This window comes from Motacilla alba, chromosome 2 (genome assembly GCF_015832195.1).
Source record: "Motacilla alba alba isolate MOTALB_02 chromosome 2, Motacilla_alba_V1.0_pri, whole genome shotgun sequence".
NCBI classification, from domain to species: Eukaryota; Metazoa; Chordata; class Aves; order Passeriformes; family Motacillidae; genus Motacilla; species Motacilla alba.
This window is the reverse complement of record NC_052017.1, coordinates 109,163,271-109,188,208: the sequence shown is the minus strand read 5'-3', so window position 1 is coordinate 109,188,208 and position 24,938 is coordinate 109,163,271. Positions and strand designations below refer to the sequence as shown.

At 37.3% G+C, this 24,938-nt stretch overlaps 1 protein-coding gene across 8 annotated transcripts in view; it reads right to left on the bottom strand.

Annotated features, from left to right (window-relative positions):
• Positions 1-24,938, bottom strand: part of ASXL3 (ASXL transcriptional regulator 3) — a 127,505-nt gene that overhangs the window by 14,699 nt on the left and 87,868 nt on the right. For all 8 annotated transcript variants that reach the window (XM_038127191.1, XM_038127194.1, XM_038127190.1 and 5 more), the window contains 2 exons: positions 4,287-4,383; positions 3,711-3,816 (listed from right to left, as the gene is read on the bottom strand). In XM_038127191.1, the coding sequence (XP_037983119.1) occupies positions 3,711-3,816; positions 4,287-4,383 (203 nt within the window). The remainder of the gene's footprint in view (positions 1-3,710; positions 3,817-4,286; positions 4,384-24,938) is intronic.

The window sequence follows — 24,938 nt, the reverse complement described above, 5'->3', positions numbered from 1 at the left end:
TAAGGCACTCTCATTGCAAAATAAACAGCTGATCTGTCTTCTCCCTTAGAGAAAAAGACACACAAAGTTTGCAAAACAGCACAAAAAATATGAGTGCAGCAGCAAGCAGATTTCAATGGCACTGCTAAGGACAGGATTCAACTGGTGAAGTAAGGGCACTCAGTCATCCAGTAAAAAAACTCAAAAAGCTACTCAAGGATATATGAATGCTGATATTCTAGTGCTGTGATAAATAGTACTGGGGGGGAAAAAGAACCAAAGTAAAAAAAAATATAAATCAGCAATAAAATTTGGAGGAGGTCTAACCTAAATTAAAGCTTTGATCTAGCTGATAGTACTATCCTGACACGTAGCTCTCAAAAGTAAGAAAAGATATAATATATTGACAAAATAGGGCATAACCCTTGCAATCTTGGGGCAACAAGCCAGAAGAATGTGGATTTCTATCAACATACATTAGCTGATCCTAGATAAATGACTGCAGAATAAGATTTTGTATTTTGAAAAAAGTCAGAGAGAGGAAAAATGAACAAATATGAGGAAGTGGAAAAACAACAAAAATGGATGAAAGTAAACTGCAACTCACAGTGTCACAATAAACAGCCTGGGTACAGAAAAGAGCAAACACAAGATGCAAGGCTTAGAGCTAACAGGGAAAAAGCATTCTAAAGTCTTTGATTGCGATCAACTGTGGAGCACATAAAAATGCTTACAGAGATTCTAGATTCTGCATCTATTAATAGTCTTTCCCTAAGTAGAAGGTGAAACTTGAATTTACTTATGTAGTAAATATTAGAAGATCAAATTCACTTAAGTCAGAGCAAAAAATACTACTGTGTAAAGTGAACAAGTTAGCCTGCAAGACAGATTCATTTTGCAGACAGCGCATGTGAGAAATAGCTCAGGGAAGCTTACAAATTCTGCTAGTTCAGTCAAATGAACATAGCTGAAAAGAGACACAGCCCAATCATACTGAAGGCTAGTTTAAAAACCAAAGTGCAAAAAGGTAAGAGAATCATGGAGTCACAGCATATCCTGAGTTGAAAAGGATCCACAAGATCACCGAGTCCAGCTCTTGTCCCTGCACAGGACTGCCCCATGAACCAAAACAAGGTGGAAGCTACAGCAAAAGCTACCATTCAGTGAGAACAATAAGGAAAAGTACTTAAGTCAGCAAAGTACATCTGCCTACATAACAGCCAAGCAGAAGAATGCAAGTGAAACAATGCAAGCAGGGGAAAGGGCAGGGAGGACCAGATTCAGTACTTCAGTCAAAATGGAAATGATGTGGAATATGACATTTTGCATAACAATGTTGATGTCAGAAACCTCTGAAACCAAATGACATGTATCATCACAGACTGAGCTATTATCTGCCAAGCACCATGGTATCCAGCATTCAGCCAGCACAGCAGGACTGCTGGCTCTGCAGAATTATGAGCATCATTCTCTGTGCATGTGAGAGTAATTTTTGACTGAAGAACTCCTGCATTGCTGGTAATAAACTTTTACTTCTTACGGAAGACCCTCTACCAGTACCTTACACAGCCTTTTCCTCCATGAAAGGTTGGTCACCGATTCTCTCTTGACATGCATAATGAAAAGCCATTATGTTCTTTATCTGAAAACCTAATTAGTATTTTTTGATACTTAAAGGATCAACACCTGAACTAAAACTGAAGTCTCAAAGCTTTTTACTAAAAAATTAAGCACTTAACAATAAGACAGTCTGACACATTAAGAGCCTAGAATTTCCATTATATGTAAAGATAAGGTGCTGCAGAAAAAATACACTGCGGGGAAAGCATCTAGCAACACATACATTTGATTGAGTAGACAGTGAGATAAACTGAGAACTGACTGAATGGCAGATCCCAGCAGGTTATAATCAGTGGCACAGGCTGTATTTGGAGGCCTGTCACTATTGGTGTCCCCCAGGGGACAATACTGGGCCTGATATTGTTTAATTTACTCATCAATGACTTGGATGAAGGGGTGGATACTTCCTCAGCAAGTTCACTGACAACACAAAGCTGGGATGAGTGGCTGATACACCAGAGCCTGTGCAGCCCTTCAGAAGGACCCTGACAGGTGGGAGAGATGGGCAGGGTCCTGCATCTGGGGAGGAATAACTCCAGGCTGGGGGCTGACCTCCTGGGAAGCAGCTCTGCAGAGAAGAACATGGGGTCCTGGTGGACAAGGATCTGTCCACGAGCCAGCAGTGCCCTTGTGGCCAAGACGGCCATGGGTATTCTGGAAGAATACAAAGAGCATTCCAGCAGGCTGGGGAGGTGCTCCTGCCTCTCTGCTGAGCCCTGGTGAGGCCACAAGTGGAGAGCTGTATCCAGTTCTGGCTCCTTGGTACAAGAGAGACATGGAGCTTCTACAGATGGTCCAGGGGAGGGCAACAAAGATGACTGAGGGGCTGGAGCATCTCTCTTAGGAGGACAGGGTGAGGGAGCTGGGCCTGTTCAGCCTTGAGAAGAGGCAACTGAAAGGAGACCTCATCAATTTCTGTAAGTGCCTAAAGGGAGAATGTCAAGAGGATGGGGCCAGGCCCTTCTTGGTGGTGCCAGGCAATAGGACAAGAGGCAATGGGCAGAAACTGAGGCACAGGAAATTCCACCTGAATGTGAGGTAAAACTTCACTATGCAGTGACAGAGCACTGGCATGGATTGCCCAGAGAAAGTGTGGTGTCTCCCTCACTGGAAAACTGCCTGAATGCAATCCTGTGCCATGCGCTCAAGGATGACCCTGTTTGAGCAGGAAGCTTGGACCAGATGAGTGACTGTGGTCCCTTCCAACCTTACCATTCAGTGGTTCTGGGATAAAATTAAAAAATACTTTAAAATAAAAAGAAAAAAATCAGTAAGTGTTAAATAGCTAGTTTATACTTTATAATAAATTTGTGGTATTTTTAAAAACAGAGATATAGTTCTAAGTATTGATGAATTGGCTTTTAAAAATAATTTCTAAAAGGAAAATTATTGGATTTTAAGAAGATGTGAATCTCCTTAAATTTTTTTTTTTAAACAAAATGAAGATAAACACTGAATCTTCAGCTGCTGAAGAATGCCATCTCTGTATCATGATCATCAATGAAATTGTGCTGACTCATCCCATTTAATTTTAGCGAGTGAAAGGTATTTATTTATTCTTTGCATCTCACTTCTAAAATTAAATTAGTCATTATCACTTTCATTCATCTCTAGCTAACATTTTTTCTATGTCATATATTTTTCTCAGGCCAATGGGCCATCTTGGTCAAAAAATCAAAAACTCTATTTGATTTTAGGAACTTTGCAACTAGCTTAGAAAAAAATAAAACAAATTAAAACATATTACAGAATTATTGCTACTGGTCCTCTCATCTGTAGAAGCTGTATTTACATTTTGCAGGAAGGAGGAGTTTCCCTAATCCTATCTTTTAAAAGATAATTAAAAAATATTCACATGCTTGTGTCTTAAGCCATCTTTGGAATGAATTTTTATGGATGACATGACTCTTAAAAAATGCAATTGTAATGCAAGTGCAGACACACAACTATAATTCTACCCACAACTTCTTATATTGGGAAATGACTGCTCTTGATAACTGCTTTATTAAGTTTTACAGCATATGACTGTGCTATGTGAAGCATAGAATTGTATTTTCATTTCCTCCTAAAAGAAAATATAAAAAAATCCTTTTATTTGCTTCAGTACTTACTTTTCACCATAAAACCTTTCAAAGAATTTTTCTTTCCAAGGTTCTGTTTTCTTTTCCTTTTCGATCTCTTGTCTGATGCGCAACTGCATTTCTGGTGTAAATTCTCCTAAAAAACAAATACTAACATATTGAATAAAAGTTGTCAAGGATTAATTTAATATGGATAATTATAAATTACAAATACAATGATAATGTACAGTGATTTCTGACACAATCATTCAACAATCCAAATGAAATTGATGAAAACCAAAAGGGAGAGTGACATAGAAAGATTTAATTTACCATATAACATCAGTATTTCAAAGGTATATTGCCAGGGTTTAGTTGCATGCATTCATGTTTCCAAGGCTGACAGTGATGAAAATACTTGGGTTTTTTTCAACTGTCAAAATAAGCTGCCACAGCAAGCTGCAAAAATGTACTCTAAATTCAAAATGGAATCAGCAATTTCTCTTTTGCTGAATTACTGGTCTATTACAGTTTCTATTCCAAAAGCATTTCTCAAATGTTGAAAAAGAGACACTCTTCATAAAAACAATTAACCTTGGGCAGACCTGAGAGCAAGCAGAGAGTTACCTTCTGCCAGTCGCTGTTTCCACCCTTGCGCTGCATACGCGAAGAACTCGTTATTTAGAGCGGAGCTACTGAGGCGCAAAACTCCATCACTCCCCATCTAGAAAATAAACCGATGGTAGCACAAGACAGTGTCAGAAACAGCGTCAGCTAAGATCACATCAAAACAGAGTTTCAATTAGGGGAAATGGGGGAAGTGTAGGCAGTGGGAAGAACACAAAATGACTGCTACTAAAACGGCATTTTCACGCTAGTCGTTACTGTAAATGGGAGTGAACCAACCCAGCATCAATGTGCTCTCTTCAGTCGTAAGTGTTACTGATGATAACTCAGTTTACAACTGATTGATGTGCTTTAATCACAGCCCTGTCGTGAGACTATGTCTAGAGGCATTGTACGCAATCAAAAATCAAGATCATTATTGCACTTGGGCATCTGCGTATAATATGGTACAAAACAAATTAATTAAATGCAATGAAGACAGTAACTTTGGTGTTCCTAAATAAACCTAATACTCAGGTTAGCTAATAAGCTGTATTGGCCAAAGAGTGGATGACAGGCATTGCTAAACAAAAGAACAGATATAAACTCCTCACTAAAACTGAAAACAGCTCTACTCATAATTTTATAGGTATCAAAAGTGAAATCTGTGGAAGAACATTAGAATTATTTGCATTTTCTGCATCTGTCAAATATGCAATGATAAGGCAACATTAAAAGTCTTAATCACAGTATTTTCTACAATAATTTTTAAAAGCAATCCATCTATTGAGCTGTCTTTTAGCACAAAACTTAGTGTATAGTTTCAGGCTTGTGAGGATATTTCTGTTTCCAAAAGAATTCTAAGAATTGAAAAAAGTAATTATATTAAACTAATTAGCGTAATAAATAGACAGTAAAAAAACAGGAAATTAAAAAGAGAGGAAAAAGCAGTAGAGGTCATGTTGCTAGAACAAGCACTCTCACTATTTTACATTCTTCCAGGTAAGTAAGAGATACATGTTTGGCAATGCTATTTGTAATCTAGCAGTAAAATCCAGCACACTTTCCAGCATATTAACAGATGATTTAGTAAGTAATATCCCCCCTAGTTCTCAGTGCCTGTTTCAAACAAGAGACGGAAAGACACAGGCATGCCAGAAACACTGAATGATATTTTGATGCAGTTACCTCATGGAGCTCTATATTTCACTGATAATAGAGGCCCTATTTCAAGAAGTCTTTGTTAATTTACTCGTTGCCTAGCTGACATCCTGTCCCACATCTCAGAGGAGTAAACCAGAAAGATGTGAAGTAGTAACCAGAGAAATAGCAATTAGCATGGACTCTGAAAAACGGGCATTGCTAAAGGCATAAGGAAATAATATGTGTGTGGTACAGAGTTCCTCAGCAGGAAATGAACTTACAGAACTGCTGCCTGTGCTCTCCTTCTATATGGCATTGTTTTGCCAACATGTCACAGAAGTTGGGTTTAAGTGGGTTGGATATGTAATGTTTCTATACATCTCATGATGTGGGTTATGGAACACATGCATAATAATTACAGGTAGGCTGTGACTAATGCTGAAACTAGAGGAAAACTGGAAAGAAACAGTGAAACATGCAGCAGAAGCAGCAAGATAATAAAACCAGTGAGGTGAGAAAGGTGATAAAGAGCATGTACTTATTGTATAAATCAAATTATCTTCTTCCTGCACAAATGAATTTTGCCAGAAATACTTAAACTGCACAATTAAGACATTAAAGAGGGATTTTTAAATACCAGCCCCTCTTGCACCTGAACAAACAAACCAGTATATGATCAAAAACAGCGCTTACAGAATTTTCTAGAAAAGTGAGATGCAATGTCACAGAGAAAAGAATCACAACTTCGTAAACAAGCAACTTTTTGTTCCTCTAAGAAAGGTGTTGAAGCTACCTTAAGTTTCAACATAAAAGGAGATGAAATGGAAACACTCACTTGCCAACATATGTTCTACTCCAATCCTCATTAAATTCAAGATTTTTTTCTCTAAGCCTGGCAGTGTTTTGCAAAAAATAGTCATACAGACAATTTTAAAATTCTAATAGTATTTAACCACATTTAACTGCAGGCTGTGTCTCAAAGGTATGGACCTTCTGAAACTCCATGGCTCATGTGATGACAAACAGTGTAGCCATATCACCAGCCACATGAAAAGATCTCATAGGAAAGTAATGATTTGTGGACAATAACTTTCTGTTAAATGAGCAAAATTATTCAACTTATTCTAAGGTCACACCTCTATTCAATTTCATGGAAAGCTGGAATGTACCACAATAGGTGGAAAGAGATTGCCACTTGTCAGCAGCAATCCACTATCAGATCACATTAAACATAATTTGAAACTGCAGCCAAGTGTGATTGAGCTATTTCACCAGACTGCATAAATGAAGAGCATTATAAAGACTGCCAAGTTTTATTACCATGTGAATACAAGAAGAACAGTATTAGCTTCATTGTAACCCTGTTATTGTAAAGGCAGGAAAAAAAATCAAGCTTTGCAGGAAGAGTTACCCCACCTTTTATTTTTGTTGGCTAATATACTTCAGAAAAAATGTGCCAAGTTTCTGGGTGCAAATTTCTTAACAAAGTTTCAAAAAGAAACTGTGAACCCCAAGCTAAATGCTAGGAAAAGGTCCAAACAAATTCAAATGTGATCTAGTTCACCTGAGAAAAAAGCACAGGCTGGAACCTCAGAACAGAAAGCAAATGTTAGCAAGGTCATGGGTAAAGGTCATTAGTTCTTGTGGACCAGAAAAAAATGCCAAGTAGTATCTGTAAAAGACAAAAAGGAAGGGGAAACAAACTCTCAAAAGAATAGCAAAAGGGAGAATTATACTGATTACCTTGGAAGAAAAAATATTACAGGTCAACTAACAATGGAATAACAGTCCATTTGTAAACTGTATAAAAATATAGATGCATACTTCACTGACCAGTTTAGGTATGAACTGTAGCAGCTTGCAAGTACTGGGGAACTATGTCCACAAGACAGAAAAGATGATGTTAAAGATGCTTAGCTTAAGAAATGTAAGAACAATAAACTAAACATGAAGTCACTGACTGACTGCATGGTAGTCATTGTCACTGACTCACTGACAGAGAAGGGCCTTTCCAGAGACCTGTATTCACAGGTCTACATAATTCATGGAAGATTTATGTAGTTGGAACAACCAAAATATAAACACAAGAGCATCTAATGATACAGAACGTGGAAACACACTAATTAATTAGAGGAGAAGACTAGAATTATCTATTTTAACATGACATGAAAGAATATTTTCAGACTTAAATATTGTAGAGGGATGTATGAAAGTAGACATCATTATCTAGACTTGGTACACATATGGATACTAATGTTAAAAATGGAAGAAATAAAGAGTTGTGCAGCCTCAGTGACTTTGCCCAACTTGCTTAGGAATTTAAGATCAAAGAAAACATTTGCTGGGAACGAAACAGGAAGGATTTATTCAACCAGAAAAAGCTCAAAGAGAAAAGGATGAGGACAAAAACGTTAAAGAAACTCATAATGGTCAAAGAGATAAAGCAAATGAAACAGAAATTTTGAAAATGTTACAGAAAGAATAAAGCACTATGCAGAAAGCAGATACCGCCACCCAAACTAAGTTAACAAAAAGTTCAATTGTTTAACCATTTTCAGTTCATTTAAAGATTTCTACTCAGTGAAAAACAGTTTGAACAAGTTGGAACAGACAAAACCCAAGTAATTTTACCTCTAGTTGTTTTGAGAGAGTCCATCAGAAACAACAAAACTAAAAGAGATGATTTATGCTTTTTCTCAATACCCTAGTCATGTGAAATCAGGTTAACGTCTTTTATGCTCTGTTAAACTTTGAAGGACTAAGAGGTCATCCTTATATAATGTTAGCTAACAACCTCCACTGAAATATTTTCTTACTTCACTTGGAGAATGTATTTTCACCTGAATCAACAAGTTAAAAGTGGAAATTTTGAAGCCATGGAGTGTATTCACTTCTCTAAGCTCTGATGATAGAGACAGCACAATTAACCACCAGCTTTAAATTAGAATTTGGAGAAACATGCCAATAGAGCAGTTCTTAAATACACTGTTAATTTTTATGGTATTTAAAAAATGCTGTTCAACAGAGACAGTGTGTTAATGAGCTGGAACAACAAACATTTCTTGGAAAGTTTATGTTTCATTCTGTTGGGCTTTAAATTTCTGGGTTTTTCTGATTAAGCACAATGCTAGAATTATGTTTTCTAATTAATACTTTCATGCAGAATTCACAATGGCTTTTGAAAGTTCCTCTTTTTATTGAAAGCAAACAAAAAACCACCCAACCCCAAAACATATCTGTTAAAACCCAGCCTCAATTTGCATTACAAAGCAAATGTCAAACACTCTTATCAGAACAAACTGAGTAACCTTTCCAAAACAACTACTTCAATTATTTTCCTCCAAGTTCCACTGAAAATTCTCTTCTGAAAATAAGGATTATTTTTTTAGCTCAACATGAAGATGCACATTGGTGTTTAGTAAGTATACAGCAATTACTGCACAGGTGTATACTGGTAGGTTATCTGATTTTGGCTAGAACCTTGAAAGACAAGGAATTAGCTAATCTACTATTTCTATACCTCTTTCAAATGACTCAAAATTTTCCTAATGTATTTATAAAATTTCCAATGATCCACTGTACGCTGTTCTTGTGTAGTATACCATATTTCTTACATGGATGCTTATGTGTGAATATCATGCCATTTGACTGGAATCATAGAATAGTTTGAGTTGGAAGGGACCTTTTAAAGGTCACCTAGTCCAACCCCTCTGCAATAAGCAGGGACACAGTGAACTCTCAGAGAGACACATTCACCATCATGTGTCTCAGAGCCTCATCCAAACTGACCTTGAAAGTTTCCAGCATGAGGCACCTACCATCTCCCTGGGCAACCTGTTCCAGGTTTCTTCATAAAAACCTTTCTTCTTTATATCTAATCTGAATCAATCCTCCTCCAGTTTAAAACCTTTACCCCTCAGTTGCACAGCAACAGGTCCTGCAAAGAAGATTTCCCCCATCTTTTTCACAGGCCCAGCCATCCCAATTCTCTTAGCCTCACAACAAAAATACCAAACAAAACCAAAACCAACCAACCAAAAATACAAAGGCAATCAAAAAATCAGCAAAGGAAGTGAAGATTCATGTAAATGAAGGGTCCAGTACCACTCATTTTTTATACCCTTTCTAAAAATTGCTACTAACTCTATATTTTATCTGGGGGAACAATCTTATAATTCACATACTTTCCCAAAGGTATGTAAAAGAAATTATCTACAAAAGATGGAAGATATGAGGAAATACATTTTGATGCTTTTGCTTTAAAGATTCCAAAATATTACAAATGAAAAATTTAGGAGCATTTATATCACACACAGGAATCATAACATTTTATTTATGTGTGCAAAGAGACACCACTGCTGTTTTGTAACACGAATTTGTAACCAATTTGATTCTCTAGCGCTGGGCACCAGCATTCCACTGACCTGTGATTATTGTACAGTGCAGATGGAGCATCTGAAGATACAGCAACTTTAGTGACTGACATGCTGAAGGCAGACACTTTAGAGAGCTTTAAGTTCAAGTATTGACTTGACCTACATCACCTGAAATGAGGGAATGAGGACAACAGAGACTGTGTGATGAACCTCAGGAAGGTGTTAGGTATGATACCTGCAAAACCTACCATTTTCACTGTTCATGATGTCCCTCCACCTTCACCCTAATAATATATCCAGACATGAGACTGAGCAGATCAGAAGTGACAAGGAGGCCGTAGGAATCATCATGGAACCTAGGGATCTGTTGATATTTTATCAGCAGTGATAGACATATACTGATAATGAAGTGGTGGTTTAATAGATGCTAAAGGCAGAATGGCTTTGTCATCTTCACCACATGGTGATGCCCCAAGGAGGTTTAGAGATATGGCAATAGGTAAGCAGTGACTGCAAACAGCCCTTGTGGAGAGAAGAAACATGCTCTATAGACAGACTTGCTTGTTTCTTCAGAATTTGAATGCTGTATTTATATACCCAGCCCAATAGTATGGGCAAATCAAATTCAAATAAATCCACTGCCAAAATACATTTATTTATAAAAGGAGGGGTTAAAGAAGAGGATAATGTGATGGAAGTAGTACATTTATTTCAGTCTTTGATGGCTGAACACTAGTGCAAGAACTGCAAATCGTATGTAGGAGGACTTGGAAGATTTAGCTGACAATTGACATTTTTGACTTAAGTGGCAAAATGATGATCTGATAATTCATGACTGATAGTAATATAAAAGATTAGGCTTGTTTGTGAAAAAAGAAGAAAAGAAAGAAATGACAAAAGAATTTTTAAAATATGATTTAAGTAGGTATAGTTCCCTAAAAGCAGTTGGAAGAATCCTGAAGAACACGGTGCTAGTGAAAAAGGAGTTAAAAAAAACTGTGACAGTTCTTTAAATAAACAATGCTGACCACATGGAGTGCAAAGCCTCCTGCAAAGGAGTAATGGGGATTGTACAATAAGACCACATTGTCTTAGTTAGGATCTCGCTGTTGATCTCACAGCATGTAGGGAATGGAAAAGAGGTCAACTTACTAAGGAAGAATACCACAGCAGAACATGGTATAATGGGCCAAAATTAGACACAGTTGGAAAGGGATACATCAAACTCCACAAGAAATAATTCTGTAAGTACATTAAAAGCAAGAAGAGGATGAAAGAAAAAGTACACTGTGCAACACTGAGGGAATACTAGAGGAATACAGAGACAAAGCTAATGTTAAAACTTCTTCTTTCTTTGCATAAATCTTCACCACAAATCTACTGTGTTGAGGTGCTTAATACAATTAATACCAGCAACAAAAAGCAAAAGAGTCAGAACTGAACTTGAACAGGCAAGGAGCTCAACAAGTATTACTTAAATACATTCAAATCATCTAGACTTGATAGTGTAGCCTGTTAAATGTCCAGACACGAATCTATTTCAGAACTCTCAAAATATGGATTTTGAAGAAATGATGGGTACAAATGCAAACTTATACATCCTAGTTACATATATATAGCACATATGTGTCCCCGGTGTCTAAAGAAGGGAATGGGAACAGCTAAGGATTTAGAGACTTAGCCAGCTTCAGAACTCCAGCGGCTATGCACAGACAACCATTCTTTTTTGTGATACTCTAGGCTGTCCTAAGATACCGATGTGGACACATTCTGAGCAGACACAACCTAGAATCTATGGGACTTTAAACATTTTGAAGAAGTTAGGTGTTAGCTCTCAGTTGACCCAAGAAACCTGTGTTTAAATACCTTGCTTCTTCCCTCTGTCTTCATGCTTTGAAAATATGTGCAATGGCTCAAGCACAAGATAGAATCATAGGATCATTTAGGTTGGAAAAGACCTGTAACACAGTTGAGTCCAACCATTAACCCAGCACTGCCAAGCCCACCACTAACCCATATAATGCATCACACCACACACAACTGCCTGAAAATTAACCAGGAGTTGAGCAACAGCCAACGTAGATTTGTCAAGAGTAGGTTACATCAGATCAGTCTGTTTTCTCTCTGACAGCATAAATGGCCTTGTGATGGAAGAGAAGGAGCACAAGTTGTGTCTCTTGATCGTAACAATGCAATGTTGCTTAACATTTTCTCAAGCAAAGCCAGGATATAGAAATTGCAATTAGGTCACCAGAGAACTACTCAGAACTCTTTACTTAGGGAACTATTGTTTATTTATTATCAACTGGGAGTGTATATTCAGAGGCATGATAAAAAGATGGAAGTAATTTGAAAAAGCTATCAGTCAGAAAGCATGTAGAGAGAGCATCAGAATTCTCTCGATGTTTTTGTGAATTACTTTGCAACAGAGATAAGAAGGGCATAGCAATAGTGGCAAATGCAAAGTTTGACACTCTTGTATAACACAGAACTAGAGAAATGCAAAATAAGGAAATTAAGTGGCTATACAATGGTTCTGTAGAAAAGTACTTGTTTTGATGGACTGTTCTCAAACTGAATATAAGTCAACCTTGCAATTGCAAAGAAGGTGAGCACAACACTCTAAGTTAGAAACAGAAGTACTGTGCCAAAGCAGAGAAATTAATTTTACTCTCCTTGATGTTACTTACCAGTTGAGCTGGAGCAATAAATTCAATTCTGACTGATGTAACTCAGAACCCATAGAAAATGCAAAGGAGATAAATGAGGCTAAGAACAGACTTAAGGCCCTAGGTCTACAAAGACTGCATTGTTATGGGCTATTTCTCAAGAAAAAGAAACAGGAACACAGAAATCTCCACACTCTACATGTAGATGCCAAAAAGAACAAAGAGTACCAGTCAGAATTGCAACAAGAGAGATTCAGATCAGACCCTGAGGAAAAAACTTTCTATCAGTGAAAACAATGAAGGACTAGATTTCCTTGGGAGAGGCTGTGAATTCTCCACCACTGAACAGCCAAAAAAAGTTTTAGCCAATATAAAAGAAAAGCAGTCGTTGATTTTGCCTTAGTGTAAAGATGAGATAAATTTTCCTTTTTTGCCATGTTTTATACATCAAGATGGTGTAACAAATTGCCATCTATTACAACATCATTAGAAAGAAAACTAAAAGTGCTCTTGCAGATATTTAACGTCTTTTGTCAATTTACCAATTGTCAACCTCCAATTTCAAAGAACGGTGCTCAAGAATCAGTCCTTGCATTCTGGCTTCCAGGACCTCTTCATGCAGTTCCAGTGGAGTCACTCTGTACAGTCTAACATAACTGACCACAGCTCGTGATTCGGATCTGGAAGAGCCCCTCATTTGCACAGAGTGACATTTGGAAATGATGTGATTTCATAAGATAATGGCTTAGCTTGCCTGCATGCAATTAGAACCTTAGACTACACTCAGTTTCTGGAACCATCATTCTCAAACACAAACTCATTGTATCTGTTACCAGTTATGCTTCATGATGGCTGGAAGGACGCTTATTTATTCATGAACAACTTTTTTTACTAGCAGTTGATAGCTTGAGCCATGCTAAAAGTCAAGGTAGATACCTTCTCTCTTGAGGCCGAGTGTGACAATCCTGTGGAAGGGATTTCTCATTAAGCCTAAGAGACAGAAATTCTCATTGGGAAATACTCAATGGCTGCAGAGACTAGGCCATATACTTTGGCCATATACTTTGGCCATACTGATATTTTAGTATGAGGTACTACAAAGTAAAACAGAACTTATTACCATGTGTGCTCCTGTTTGTCTCTGGACTGCTCATGTTCTGACTGACACATTCTTCAGAAACTAACAAGATCTGCTGGCACTTATAAAAGCCGAAATTCTCTACAAGAATGCAAAACAATCATTATCCTGTTCACTATTTTGGCTAATGACCTGGGAACCAATTATGTCAAGGAGTTATCCACAGCCAGAGCTCTCCTTGTTAAATAATACATGGCAATTATAAAACTTAACTTCTATCCATCTGCAAAATACTTTAAAGTGAACTCGCATGTATTTCTAGTATGAAAATAATTGAGTAAGTTTCTTCATTTCCTATAGAATACTGCTGACTGTTCAAGTATAGCATTACCTATCTAAAAGTCATTTTTCCACTTATACAACTATTATTCAAAAGAGATTGTGATAAATGGGACCAAACTAAAAGGATGCTCTAACAGTTGGCAAGTCTATAACAGAGAATGAGTGTGAATACACTTGGGTCAAAAGGAAAAGCAGCTGTAGTTGTCACAAAAAATCTGCAAGTTCTGTTAAACAATGTCTGCATTCTGATCGTTGTGTTTCTACTACACAACTCAGTACTAAGCAAAGATGCTGTATTTTTCAGCATTTATTCATATCTGAGTGGTACCATATGGTAACAAATATCAGATCAAAGCAGAGGTTGAACTAACCTTGATAATTGCAAGGAACAGATCATGTAGATAAAACCTGTGAAAGACTACATAATAGCCAGTTACAGGAAAGCTGTCAAATAAAAGTTTTCTATTTCTATTTAATTTAGCTGGCATACGACTGAAAAAGGAAATTTTAATGTCCATAAATATTTCAGTCTGTTTGATATAACTGTGGCTACTACTCATATATATGCATCCACCATCTTCTATTTATATCAGCTGAACTGTGGCAGCAATCAATACTAACTTTTAGTATGCAAAAGACTTCATGGGTTAGTTGTCTATTGTATGAAATACAGCAGTTGATTGTATTAAATTTGATGCTTTTCACTTTTAATTTTGTTCTGGTAAATTAAAAAGCTCATGTCCAGTAATTTTTCTTTAGACATTTTTATGGCTCATGCAAATTTTAGTGCCCTCCTCTGGGTTCTTTCCACAGCTTCTGAACTGAACTGGCCAGGCTTAATATTGAAGATGACGACTTAATAGTATTTATTTAATGAAAAGGGTATTTCGTTTTGTGCAGTCTCCCTGGTGTTGTTGTTGCTTAAAGGTCGACTGAACAGATGTTTCTGCTGAGCTGTCCATAATCATGAACATATTTTCTTTTCAAATTTGATTTAGAAACTAGGAATGGAATAATCCACATAATTTCCAGTACAAAATGGTAAATCCTACAGTAGATCAAAGAATGGTGTAGGTTGGAAGGGACCTTAAAAGATCATCTAGTTCCAACCCCCTGCCATGGCCTGAGACACCTTCCACTAGGCCAGGTTGCACAAAACCCCATCCACAGGCAGCACCTGTTCACGTGGTAGATAACCTATCAAGTTAAGGCACAAGCCTTTCATTCATCTGCCAGACCTGAGAGAATGACACTGAAAGTATTAACATGTTCGTGTTATTGAACTATAATAGCATGCTTCAGATGGAAATAAAAATCAATTAGTTTTTAGTATGTCTGAGGATGGAGAACTTACAACCTCTCTAGGCAGCCTATGCTCTCACTAAAAAAGTTGTAATTCATGTCCATATGAAAATGCCTGCCTTTTGGTTTGTACCTATTGCCTCTGGTAGTGCCATATCCTTTTATACATACTGATAAAACTGCTCTTGGCCCTTCTCTAATCTAGGCAAAGTCCTAGAACTGGACAAGGTACTCTAGGTGTGGCCTTATGAGTGCTGAGTTAGATGGGATGGTCTGTTAAACTCACATCACAATGGCATTCATGCCACTGAATGGAATTCATGCCTCTTCTCTGACCCTGACCCCGAAAAACTGAACCAGACTGTAATCCACCCTATAGAAGAGGCCTACACACATGCTGATCCCCTTGAGGGCAACAACCACTCCCCTTTTCTTCTCTGCCTGTCTTTTGTTTCAAGAGAAGCAAAAGCTTGTCAAGAGCTCTGATATACATTAAAAAAAGGAAAGAGAAACATGCAGAGAAAGGCGTGGTATAATACTGGAGAGAAGCAAAAAAAAGAGGGGAGTGAATAGCCAAGGAGTTGGTAATTACCAAGTTTAGTACAAAACATTGATGACTTCAGGTCTTGAGGACACAGATGATAGGAATGTGAAAGAAGTAATCCAGCTGAAAACGCAGAACATTTAAAAAAAAATAGACAAGCCTTGCAAAAACGCACAGACACACTAGGACAGCAATTGTTTCTTTGTCTGAAGATAAGGAACACTCAGAGGCTCATCTCAAACACAAAAATGCACATATTATACAGTGCCATGGCTCATGAAAAATCTATCATTTCTTAAACCAGTTACCATGTATTTAAAACCAAGAGAGGAGTTTCTGAGTGAGAAGTATATCAACAGGAATATGAGGGAAATACTTCTGACAAGATGCAATTACAGGACCTTTTTGCTCTTGTGACCACAAAATGTCTACAGTAACACTGAGAGATACATGAATGGTAAGAGATACATCCAATACTATATACATACATAAATACAGCAGACAGAAATACACGGTCTGACTCAAGAGCTGTTGAAAAAACAAAGTCAGCCACTATAAATTCAGATCTGGGGAGGTGACACAGATAGGTACCAACTCATACCATGGCCCTCTCAGCAATTCTGATATTCCTCAGCTTGGGTGTTCATGTTCACTCTGCATAAGCTCTCTTCAATGGGTCTCACCTCTTCACAGTAAAGGGTAACATGACCTAGATTATGGCTAATTTTCTTTAGTTCTGATTATGAAGTTATCAATTCTTATAAGAAAAGCTCTTTGTCATTTCTACCTGATCACTGACATAACATGAACAGACTGCCTTCAAATACAAAATGAAAAGACAGATTTTTAAGACAGATGGTAAAAGTGATTCTGAGTATTACTTTAGTCCTATAAAAATAACCAGATTAAACTGAGAAGTAAAACATCAAAGGATGAAAAAGAAAATATCTACTACTATAGGAATAATTGCTTCAGACATGAGGAGAAAAGCAAGAAGCATCTTTTAGAGAAAGAAACAAAGACCTTTTCCATCTTCACTAAAGTGGGAAATATGCCGAGTAAGACTGAAGAATTGCAAACATATGTTTTCAAAATGAAATGTGACTTGTTAATTTAGACCTTGTCTAAATCAAGAAGACAAGTGGGATAGCTATATTCATTCCAATACACTGTAGTGTCAAAAAAGACAATAGAACCCAATCTGTTTGAGCTCAGATGCAAGAAATTAGATGAAGAATTTTAGGCGAGTAATAAATCTGGCAAAATGAAAAGATAAGGCATGTTTTAAAATGAAACAAAACCCATACAAAATAGAAAAAAAACCCCTAGAACATGCAACAAACAGAACCATCTAACTGCATTCAAATTCTAGAAGTAACAATTAAAACCTCTTTTTTCTAATACATAGTTCACATAATTAGTGAACCCAAGCATGTCAGAACACACAGAAAAAAACCCAAGTATTTATAAAGGTACTAGAAAAGGCACATAAGCCTGGGGGAAAAATAGGCAGAAAAGCATATATGGATTGTGATCAAGGCAAGCATGTATGGAACTTGTTTAAGGAAATATGACTAGAGACTCTGAAAAAGTTAAACATTATTAAGTTATCCAAGAATGTTCATATTTTGTGGAGAGTGCAGGAAAAGGGATATAAACAACCAGGGTCTATTCACTTAGCCTTTAATAATAAAATTATAGACATATACCTTTGAGAAGCAGAAGGTGAGGGGAAGTTACATGTAAGCATCTAAAATTAGTCACTCATTTTTGATGACTGTCAAAAACAAACATCCTGCATCCAATCCCTTTTCTCTAGGCATCAGAACACACTGCTTTTCTATGCAAAAAAAAATGGCTGCATGTCCTTAACACAAGAGAGAACTAAATGAAATCTGAGATTAAATAATTCAGTGGATAGTAATGTTCTGAAATAATTAGGAAAAAAGTCTCAACTTTTTTTTTTCCCTTTTGCATTTAAGCCAAACAAATATATTGAAAAGGGTGAGAGGAGGGAAAGGTGAGGGGAGAAGCAGAGAAAGAGGGTGGGAGTAAGGGTGAAGAGGAGGAGAGTGCTGCAGAAGCAGGGATGGATCACTTCTGCTTGCTCTTCCTTTTGCCGCACCTGCATCCAACATCCTGCTTCAAGTCCTTGAATGCCTTCAGATTCAGAATGGAAAGGAATGTTCTGTTCTCCATCTAATTCCTGCACAGCCCTACAATGGAGGCAACACTGGAGGCACTGCAGACTGACTCGTATCACTCACTAGTTAGCACTTTGCAAGGGAGGCGCAGTTGGAACACTACACGCTGCAGTACTGCAGTGCATCCTCAACAGCTACATAACTTGCAGCATGCCAGTCTCTTGTGCCCATATACATTACCACTTATGTCCACACATTAGTTATACTCTCATAACACAGCTCCTAGCACAGTCTTTTAAAAAGGCACTTATGTGAAGCACTTACTTTCCCACTGGAAGGGGGGTGCTTTATCAGGTCTCTTTTTAAAGTACTAATAATTCTGTCAAATGTAAATGGAACTTGTATTGCATACAAAGCCCTCTTTTTTTTTTTAAAGCCCTAACAGCTGTGCACTGTACTTTAGAAAACTTGCTTGAAGGGAACAAGAGGGGAACAAAGGCTTCACTAGTTTGCATCAGAAGAACAACCTTGAGTGAAGGGCTCCTCACACATCAGAAGGACTGATGGGAAAGGATGCTGTAGAGATAGCTCTGGATCTTGTATTTTTTAGCTTTCAGGGGGCACAGCACCATTGTTGTGTCCTACTAGATGTTCCAACTGATTTTAGCCTTGCTACAGACAAAAGCTAATACAATAGTTCTGCTAACACCCCTGCAAAACATGTTCTTAAAAGGTGAGACCTGTTTCAAGTGTGACAAGAGCTTGTAACTAGGCTTTAGAAATCAAAAAAGAACTTCTACAACATGGGTATGGCAGGGTGGAAAACACCGATTCACACTTCTGAAATACAGCGACCAAGCCTGCAGAAATATGAAACCATGACATTTAATCAAAAATGTAAAGCTTCCTATTCACATATGTAGACATACTGATACTGAGGAGGACCTCTAGGGATTACTGCAAACAAGCAAACAAGAATTCCATTACCACATCAATCAGAGCAGCCAGATTGCAATGCAATTGCAGCAAGCCTTTCTGGACTGCCTAGGGAAGCTGAAAGAGTAGCTTTCTTGTAGCTAAAGACAACTGGGATTTTGAAGTAAAACCCTTCAGCTTCCAACTCATATAAAGTGAAACTGATGTTTATTGTTAATGCATGACTGTGAAATACACACATACACCATCCATACAGGTGTGTTAGGAAAAATAAGTATTAACTTTCTGCATAAGGACAGAGGGTCAGTTGGGTGTAGTAATCTGTCTGAAAACCCTTGGCTAGCTCAGCTCAGGAATCAGACCCAGAATTTTATGGAAAAGGCAGCTTAAATCTTTGGAATTTATTAATTTATCTAGTCTGTAAGATACCTGCATTAAAGCTACCTTAATAAAGCTGTACAAATAAGGCACATTACAACAACACCATGCTGTCCACATCATCCAGTAAAACCGAAGAAAAAATGTCAGCTAAAGGGAGAAATGTGTCATAAAATGACCTTCAATTACTGTACACACAGGGGTGCCAATTTAACAGCTTTTTAAATCTGCTTAGGTGCAGATGACATATGTTACATTTAACCTTCAATTGCAAATGTTCTCTGAACTAAATGCTTTTGTCATAACCCTAAAACTATTTCAGTGTAAAACTCAAACATTTACAGGAACATAACAATAAATATTTGAAAGCTACTGATTGATGGAGAATGGAAAAGGAAAAAGCTAAAAGATTGTAGGTATAAGCAAAAAAGGCAGCTAAGTAAGATAAGGTAACCATTTAACTACCACTACACAATAATTCCATGGAGAGAAACATAAAATAAAGCTGGAAGCAAATGATACATGTAGCACTAATTTCTGCAGTTGGTCTTTTTATAAATGAAATTCTGCAAAATACCAATGGCACATATAATCCTCAAGCACTGATGAAGTTAATAAAACCAGCAGGCAGATGGTTACATTGCTACAAGAAACAAACTGTGACAATCAAGCTTCACTTATGCTCTTCTACTAAAAAACTAATATACAGTAAGATACCTACTAAATACTAAGCATTCACAATGTCAGATACCAGATTTCTCTTCTTGCCTTTTACAAGTGAAATAATATTTTGTATTATTCATTACCCACTCTCCACCACAGAACTCCAACTGATGTGCTTGGGAGTAGGAGTAATTTGTGCACATCAAAAACAATGGTTACCTTTTGCTATCATTGCTCAAATTGTAGGAACAGATATTAAGCTGATTCATACTGCATGAAAACAGAGGTTTGAATTCTGTAATTCCCAAAATTACCCAAAATTACTTCTTATTATTTTCAAAGGAACAGAGTAAATTACTAGCTGACATCACTCTGTGCCTTTTCTCAATGCAAGGGGAGAAGGAATTTTTACAAGGTGACAGATTCAAACTGCACCAACCTAAAATGAACAGGCCAAGACAGAAACACAGAACCTGCACTGACCTTAAAATAAAAGGATGCTGTGATGTGATTGCTTATCAATACTAGCACTTACCCAAGAGACAATAATTATTCAGGGATTCCCTGATCTAGAAATTAAAGGAAAGAGGATAAGGTGGGTTTTGACCCATTTTAGAATCCTTTGATTTGTACATCATGTTTTCCTTTTCAGTAGATTGACCTGCTACAAACCTGAAATATTCACATGACCTTCTACAATACTATACACCTTGAGTTATTCCTTAAGAATACTGAAGTTTTAAATTTAAGTAACTAACTTGACTATCTATAAATTGCAGATAAAAGATAGATAATTGCTAAATTTCTTTCATTAAACAAGTAAAGCTGAGACAAGATATAACTATTACTGTGATTTCCTCTACTGTTTTAAATGCTCTTCCAGAACAGATTTGGTCTGATAAAATGGCAGTGCTACCTAACACACACGTCTGAGGAGGCTTTGAAGTATTTTTGTAGGAAGAAATTCACATCATATGTGAAAGGGCAGGGCAGATGCAAATCACAAGAGACTCAAAAGAGCCCAGTATTACCAGAAGAGAAAATGCAAGACAGAGTTAAATTCTCAAAGATCAGAAAGGTGTTAAGCAGTCATAGAGTCTGGAAAGACACACCTTTTTTTCAGAGCACTCAGGAGAGAACATTTTGTTAAGCTCTCCAAGAATTAATAAAATCACTTCAGCTTTCTGCTCTTCAGATAATGTTACACTTCTCTTTTTGGAAGCTAAGTAGGTGGGTGTGTTTCCCTTCCTTTTGCCCATTCCCCAGAGCTAAGAGCAGGAATTTGACTTCCCAGGAGCACCAACAAGGAAAGCTGGTGTAAACACAACATTGCCAACTGCCATTCATTTTGAGTAACCTGTTACCCATCCTGGCACAATATACATTGTTTAATTAATATTTGAAGACTCACTGATGCCATACAGTAATCTAGATATACAGATAAACTTCCTGCTTTGAAGGTGAGTATTTGCTGAGAGGTGGTCAAGAAGGCTTCTATTACAGTAATGATCAGCTTGATGTATCAATGTCAGAAGTAGGTATTTGATGAAAAATCCATTGTTCTTTAGCTGTAGAATGTTCTAATTAGAGCTGTAAAGCAAAATACTTTGCTGGAATTTGTGATAACTGAAATCTCTTGTGCAGAGACTTTTCTTTCCATATAGTTTCTATACCTGCATGTTTTCTGTATTTCCAGCTCAGTCATGTGGGTCTCCCAGGGAATCATCCAACAAGCTACTGTATCAGCTGAGCTTCAAAGACTTTGAGTCTTTGAATCCATACAGATTAATGAAGAGCTGAAAATCTGGGTGTTCAGATTTCAGTCATGAGGTTCCTGGTGTCCAGTGATGAAGGATTTTGGAGCAGTCTGCTAAACAGGCAAGTCTGGGACATGGCTGCTTCTCAGGTACTGACCTCTTCTCTGTGGTAACCAGTGACAGCACCCGAGGGAATTGCCTGAAGTTGTGTCAGGGGAGGTTTAGGTTGGATATTAGGAAAAGGTTCTTCACCCAGAGGGTGTCTGGGCACTGGAACAGGCTCTCCAGGAAAGTGGCCACAGCACTGGTCACAGAGTTCAAGAAGCATTTGGACAATGCACGTGGTGTGATTCTTGGGGCTGTCCTGCCCAGGGTGAGAAGCTTGACTGGATGATCCTCATGGGTCCCTTCCGACTCAGGACATTCTTTGTTTCTATGATTTGAACAATGTCTACATACTTATTCCCTCTGAACCCAAATCAAAACAAATAAAATCCTTGATAAAATGCATCTACCAAAACTACCAAATTGGTCCAACTTCTTTTACAGGCATTTTTAATACAGAAAATTACACAAAGGCCTCATCGCTACTGAAATAGAATTTAAACTAATATGCAAGCTGAAATCAATTTAAATTGTAATTATAACTCATGATACAATTTATCTTTTCCCAAGGGGGAAAAAAGGCAATGACCCTATTCTTCCACTTCGTCAAAAATCTAGCTGGAGTAGGGACAGCATGAACATCAGAAGAATAGTTCTTAAATTCTTCCATTCTGGGATATCTTTCCTAAGGCTTTCTGTTCCAAGGGCTCCAATAGCTGCTTGATAGCAACCACAACACTTGAAAATGAAAGAAAGATCAGAAAACACATCCCAACAAGATCCTGACTTGTCCCCGAACTTTTCTTGAACACATTAGACTAACCAAGGTTGAGACAGAAGTCATTTATTTATAATAAACACTTGCACACAAAGACCCAGAAAACCTCAACTCCCTTAACTAATGGTTTCTAAAAATGCTTATTCAAACTGACACATGCATGACAAGTTTTGGCTGAGTACGATTTAAGGAGGAGGAGTTATACCACCCAGAAAAATGGTGTTTATGACAGAAATGACAAAGAATCATTCATCATGGGGTTTTTCTATGTGAAACAGTAATAAAGCCTAAATGAAACTGCACTTCATTAGTAATTTATTTCACAGATCACTATATATACACAAATAGCATAACTCTATTACATTTTTATAGTGCCATTTATTACAGTACTTCACATACTATATCCACATGGCAACACAGAAATGCAGCTTTCTCTGGGGAAGACAACAGCAGCCAACTGCAGAGTAGCACACAGAGAGAAAACAATTCTGAGCCAGAAGAGCAAAATAAGAATTTTCGGATAAATCAAGGAAAGGCCAATATAAAACAACAAAACTGAACCCCAAGAGATGTGCAGCTAACTCAAAGAATAGTATAGCTTGCCTGATGCCCCATTTGATTTAGAAAGTAGAAATAAAAGAGGAAAACTGAATACTCTTGCCTTGTTCTGTCAGAGTGACCAACAGCAGAGACTCCCACCAGAACTCCCTGGATAAAATTCTCTATCCTTTTATTTGATCCTCGAGCACTACACTGGCATTTTCGTTCCACTTGCCAAAGGAAGGAAAAGAACATCAGTTCAATTGCTTTCATCAGTCTGTATCTGGGATGCCACACTTCAGGCATGGCTGAGGACATATTCTCAGCTATCAAGAAAAGAGATGCATTTCTTTCTCTGCCAAGACTTCTGCAAAGTGAGGGTTCAGGGCTACTCAGGGTTTCACTCTCCAGCGGAATTTTTCAAGTTTCACACTTAGAGGCCAAACATTTCCATTTAACTTCCAGAGATGACTGGTGACTCCTGCCTTCCAAATGCAGGTGAAAACCTGGGATGCTACACAAACCCACAGAATGCTGTGAGAAGATGACAGACAGAAGGACACCTGCAAATGTCTCATCACAGCATTTGCTTGTGAAGTAACAGTGTCCAATTATGCAGTGTTGGGTCTCTGAAATAACATATTACATGCATTATGTGAAGAGTTTTTAAAATAAAAGTGAAAAAAATGCACTGCTTTTAACTAGTGAGGCATGTTTAAATTCAAAAAATATTCTCTTGATTTTCTTGCCAAAAAACTCTGCTGTAAGAACACTGATAAGAAGGTAAGTGGCTTGTCAGTTGTAGATACTCCATTTTTAAAAATAAATTTTAAAGTAAAAAACTTCTAAATAAAGGCCCCATACTTGAAATATAATTTATGAACATTGGGTCTTTGATGGTTGGAGAGAAAACATGATTTTACCTAGTACATTTTTTTAATCTTTTCTGATTAATTAACTAGAAAGAGAACAAAAAATCAAAACTGTCAGAAAAATATTTGCTGGACACTAAGTTAAAATTTGTTTGACAGCAGGGAAAAAACTTTTCTTAAAACTTGCCAGTATTGACTGACTGCATTGTGGGAGCTTGAGAATAAGTACATTTATATTGTTTCTCCTATGGATCTTGTTCTGATGTTCTTTCTCAAGCATTCTGTTATTAAATGCAGGATTGTGGTCCACTACAAACTATATCTAATTTGATAAGAGGCTGAGTAAATGTACATTAATACAATTTTTCTTTTCTTTTTATGTCACACTTCTTCTCCCTGCTTTAGTGGTAGACTAACTACTAATAGTTTAAGAAATAAAACCTGCAATACTGAAATGAAATACTGATTTAAAATGCAGGTTTTAATTACTTATTTAAGTGATCTGCATTCTCTAGTTATGATATTAAAAGAAGGATATTGACCATCTACAAGAAATATAATGCCCTATTTGTGTAAGTTAATGAGTCTGAATTAAGTGCATGAGTATTCCCCACTGAAACTGGTAAGACTGTTTGAATCTCTAAGTGAGCCAAGTGAGTAAATGAAATCTCTTATCTATTTGAACTACTAGACATGCTAGAAAGACTTTTTTCTCTCTCTAAAAAACCCTGCATTCTGACCAACAAATGCAGGAAGGACCAAACATTGTAGGAAAGATCACAAAACTGAAATTTTATTTCCAGCCTGTTCCTCTCCAAATCATTCTCCTCAGCCGATCCGAGCACACGGCCATAAGCTCTGGAGAAGATGTTCCTTATAAAAGTGTGAATAAGTGGATTCAGTGCAGTGGAGCTGAGAGAGCTTATGTAGCCTTGTGCAAAAGATGAAGAGCAGGAGAACAAACATTGACTAATTCACTAATGTTGACCTGAACATTCCTGGCAGTGCACCAAGAAAGATCACAGGTGAAAAGAGACTCAAAATAA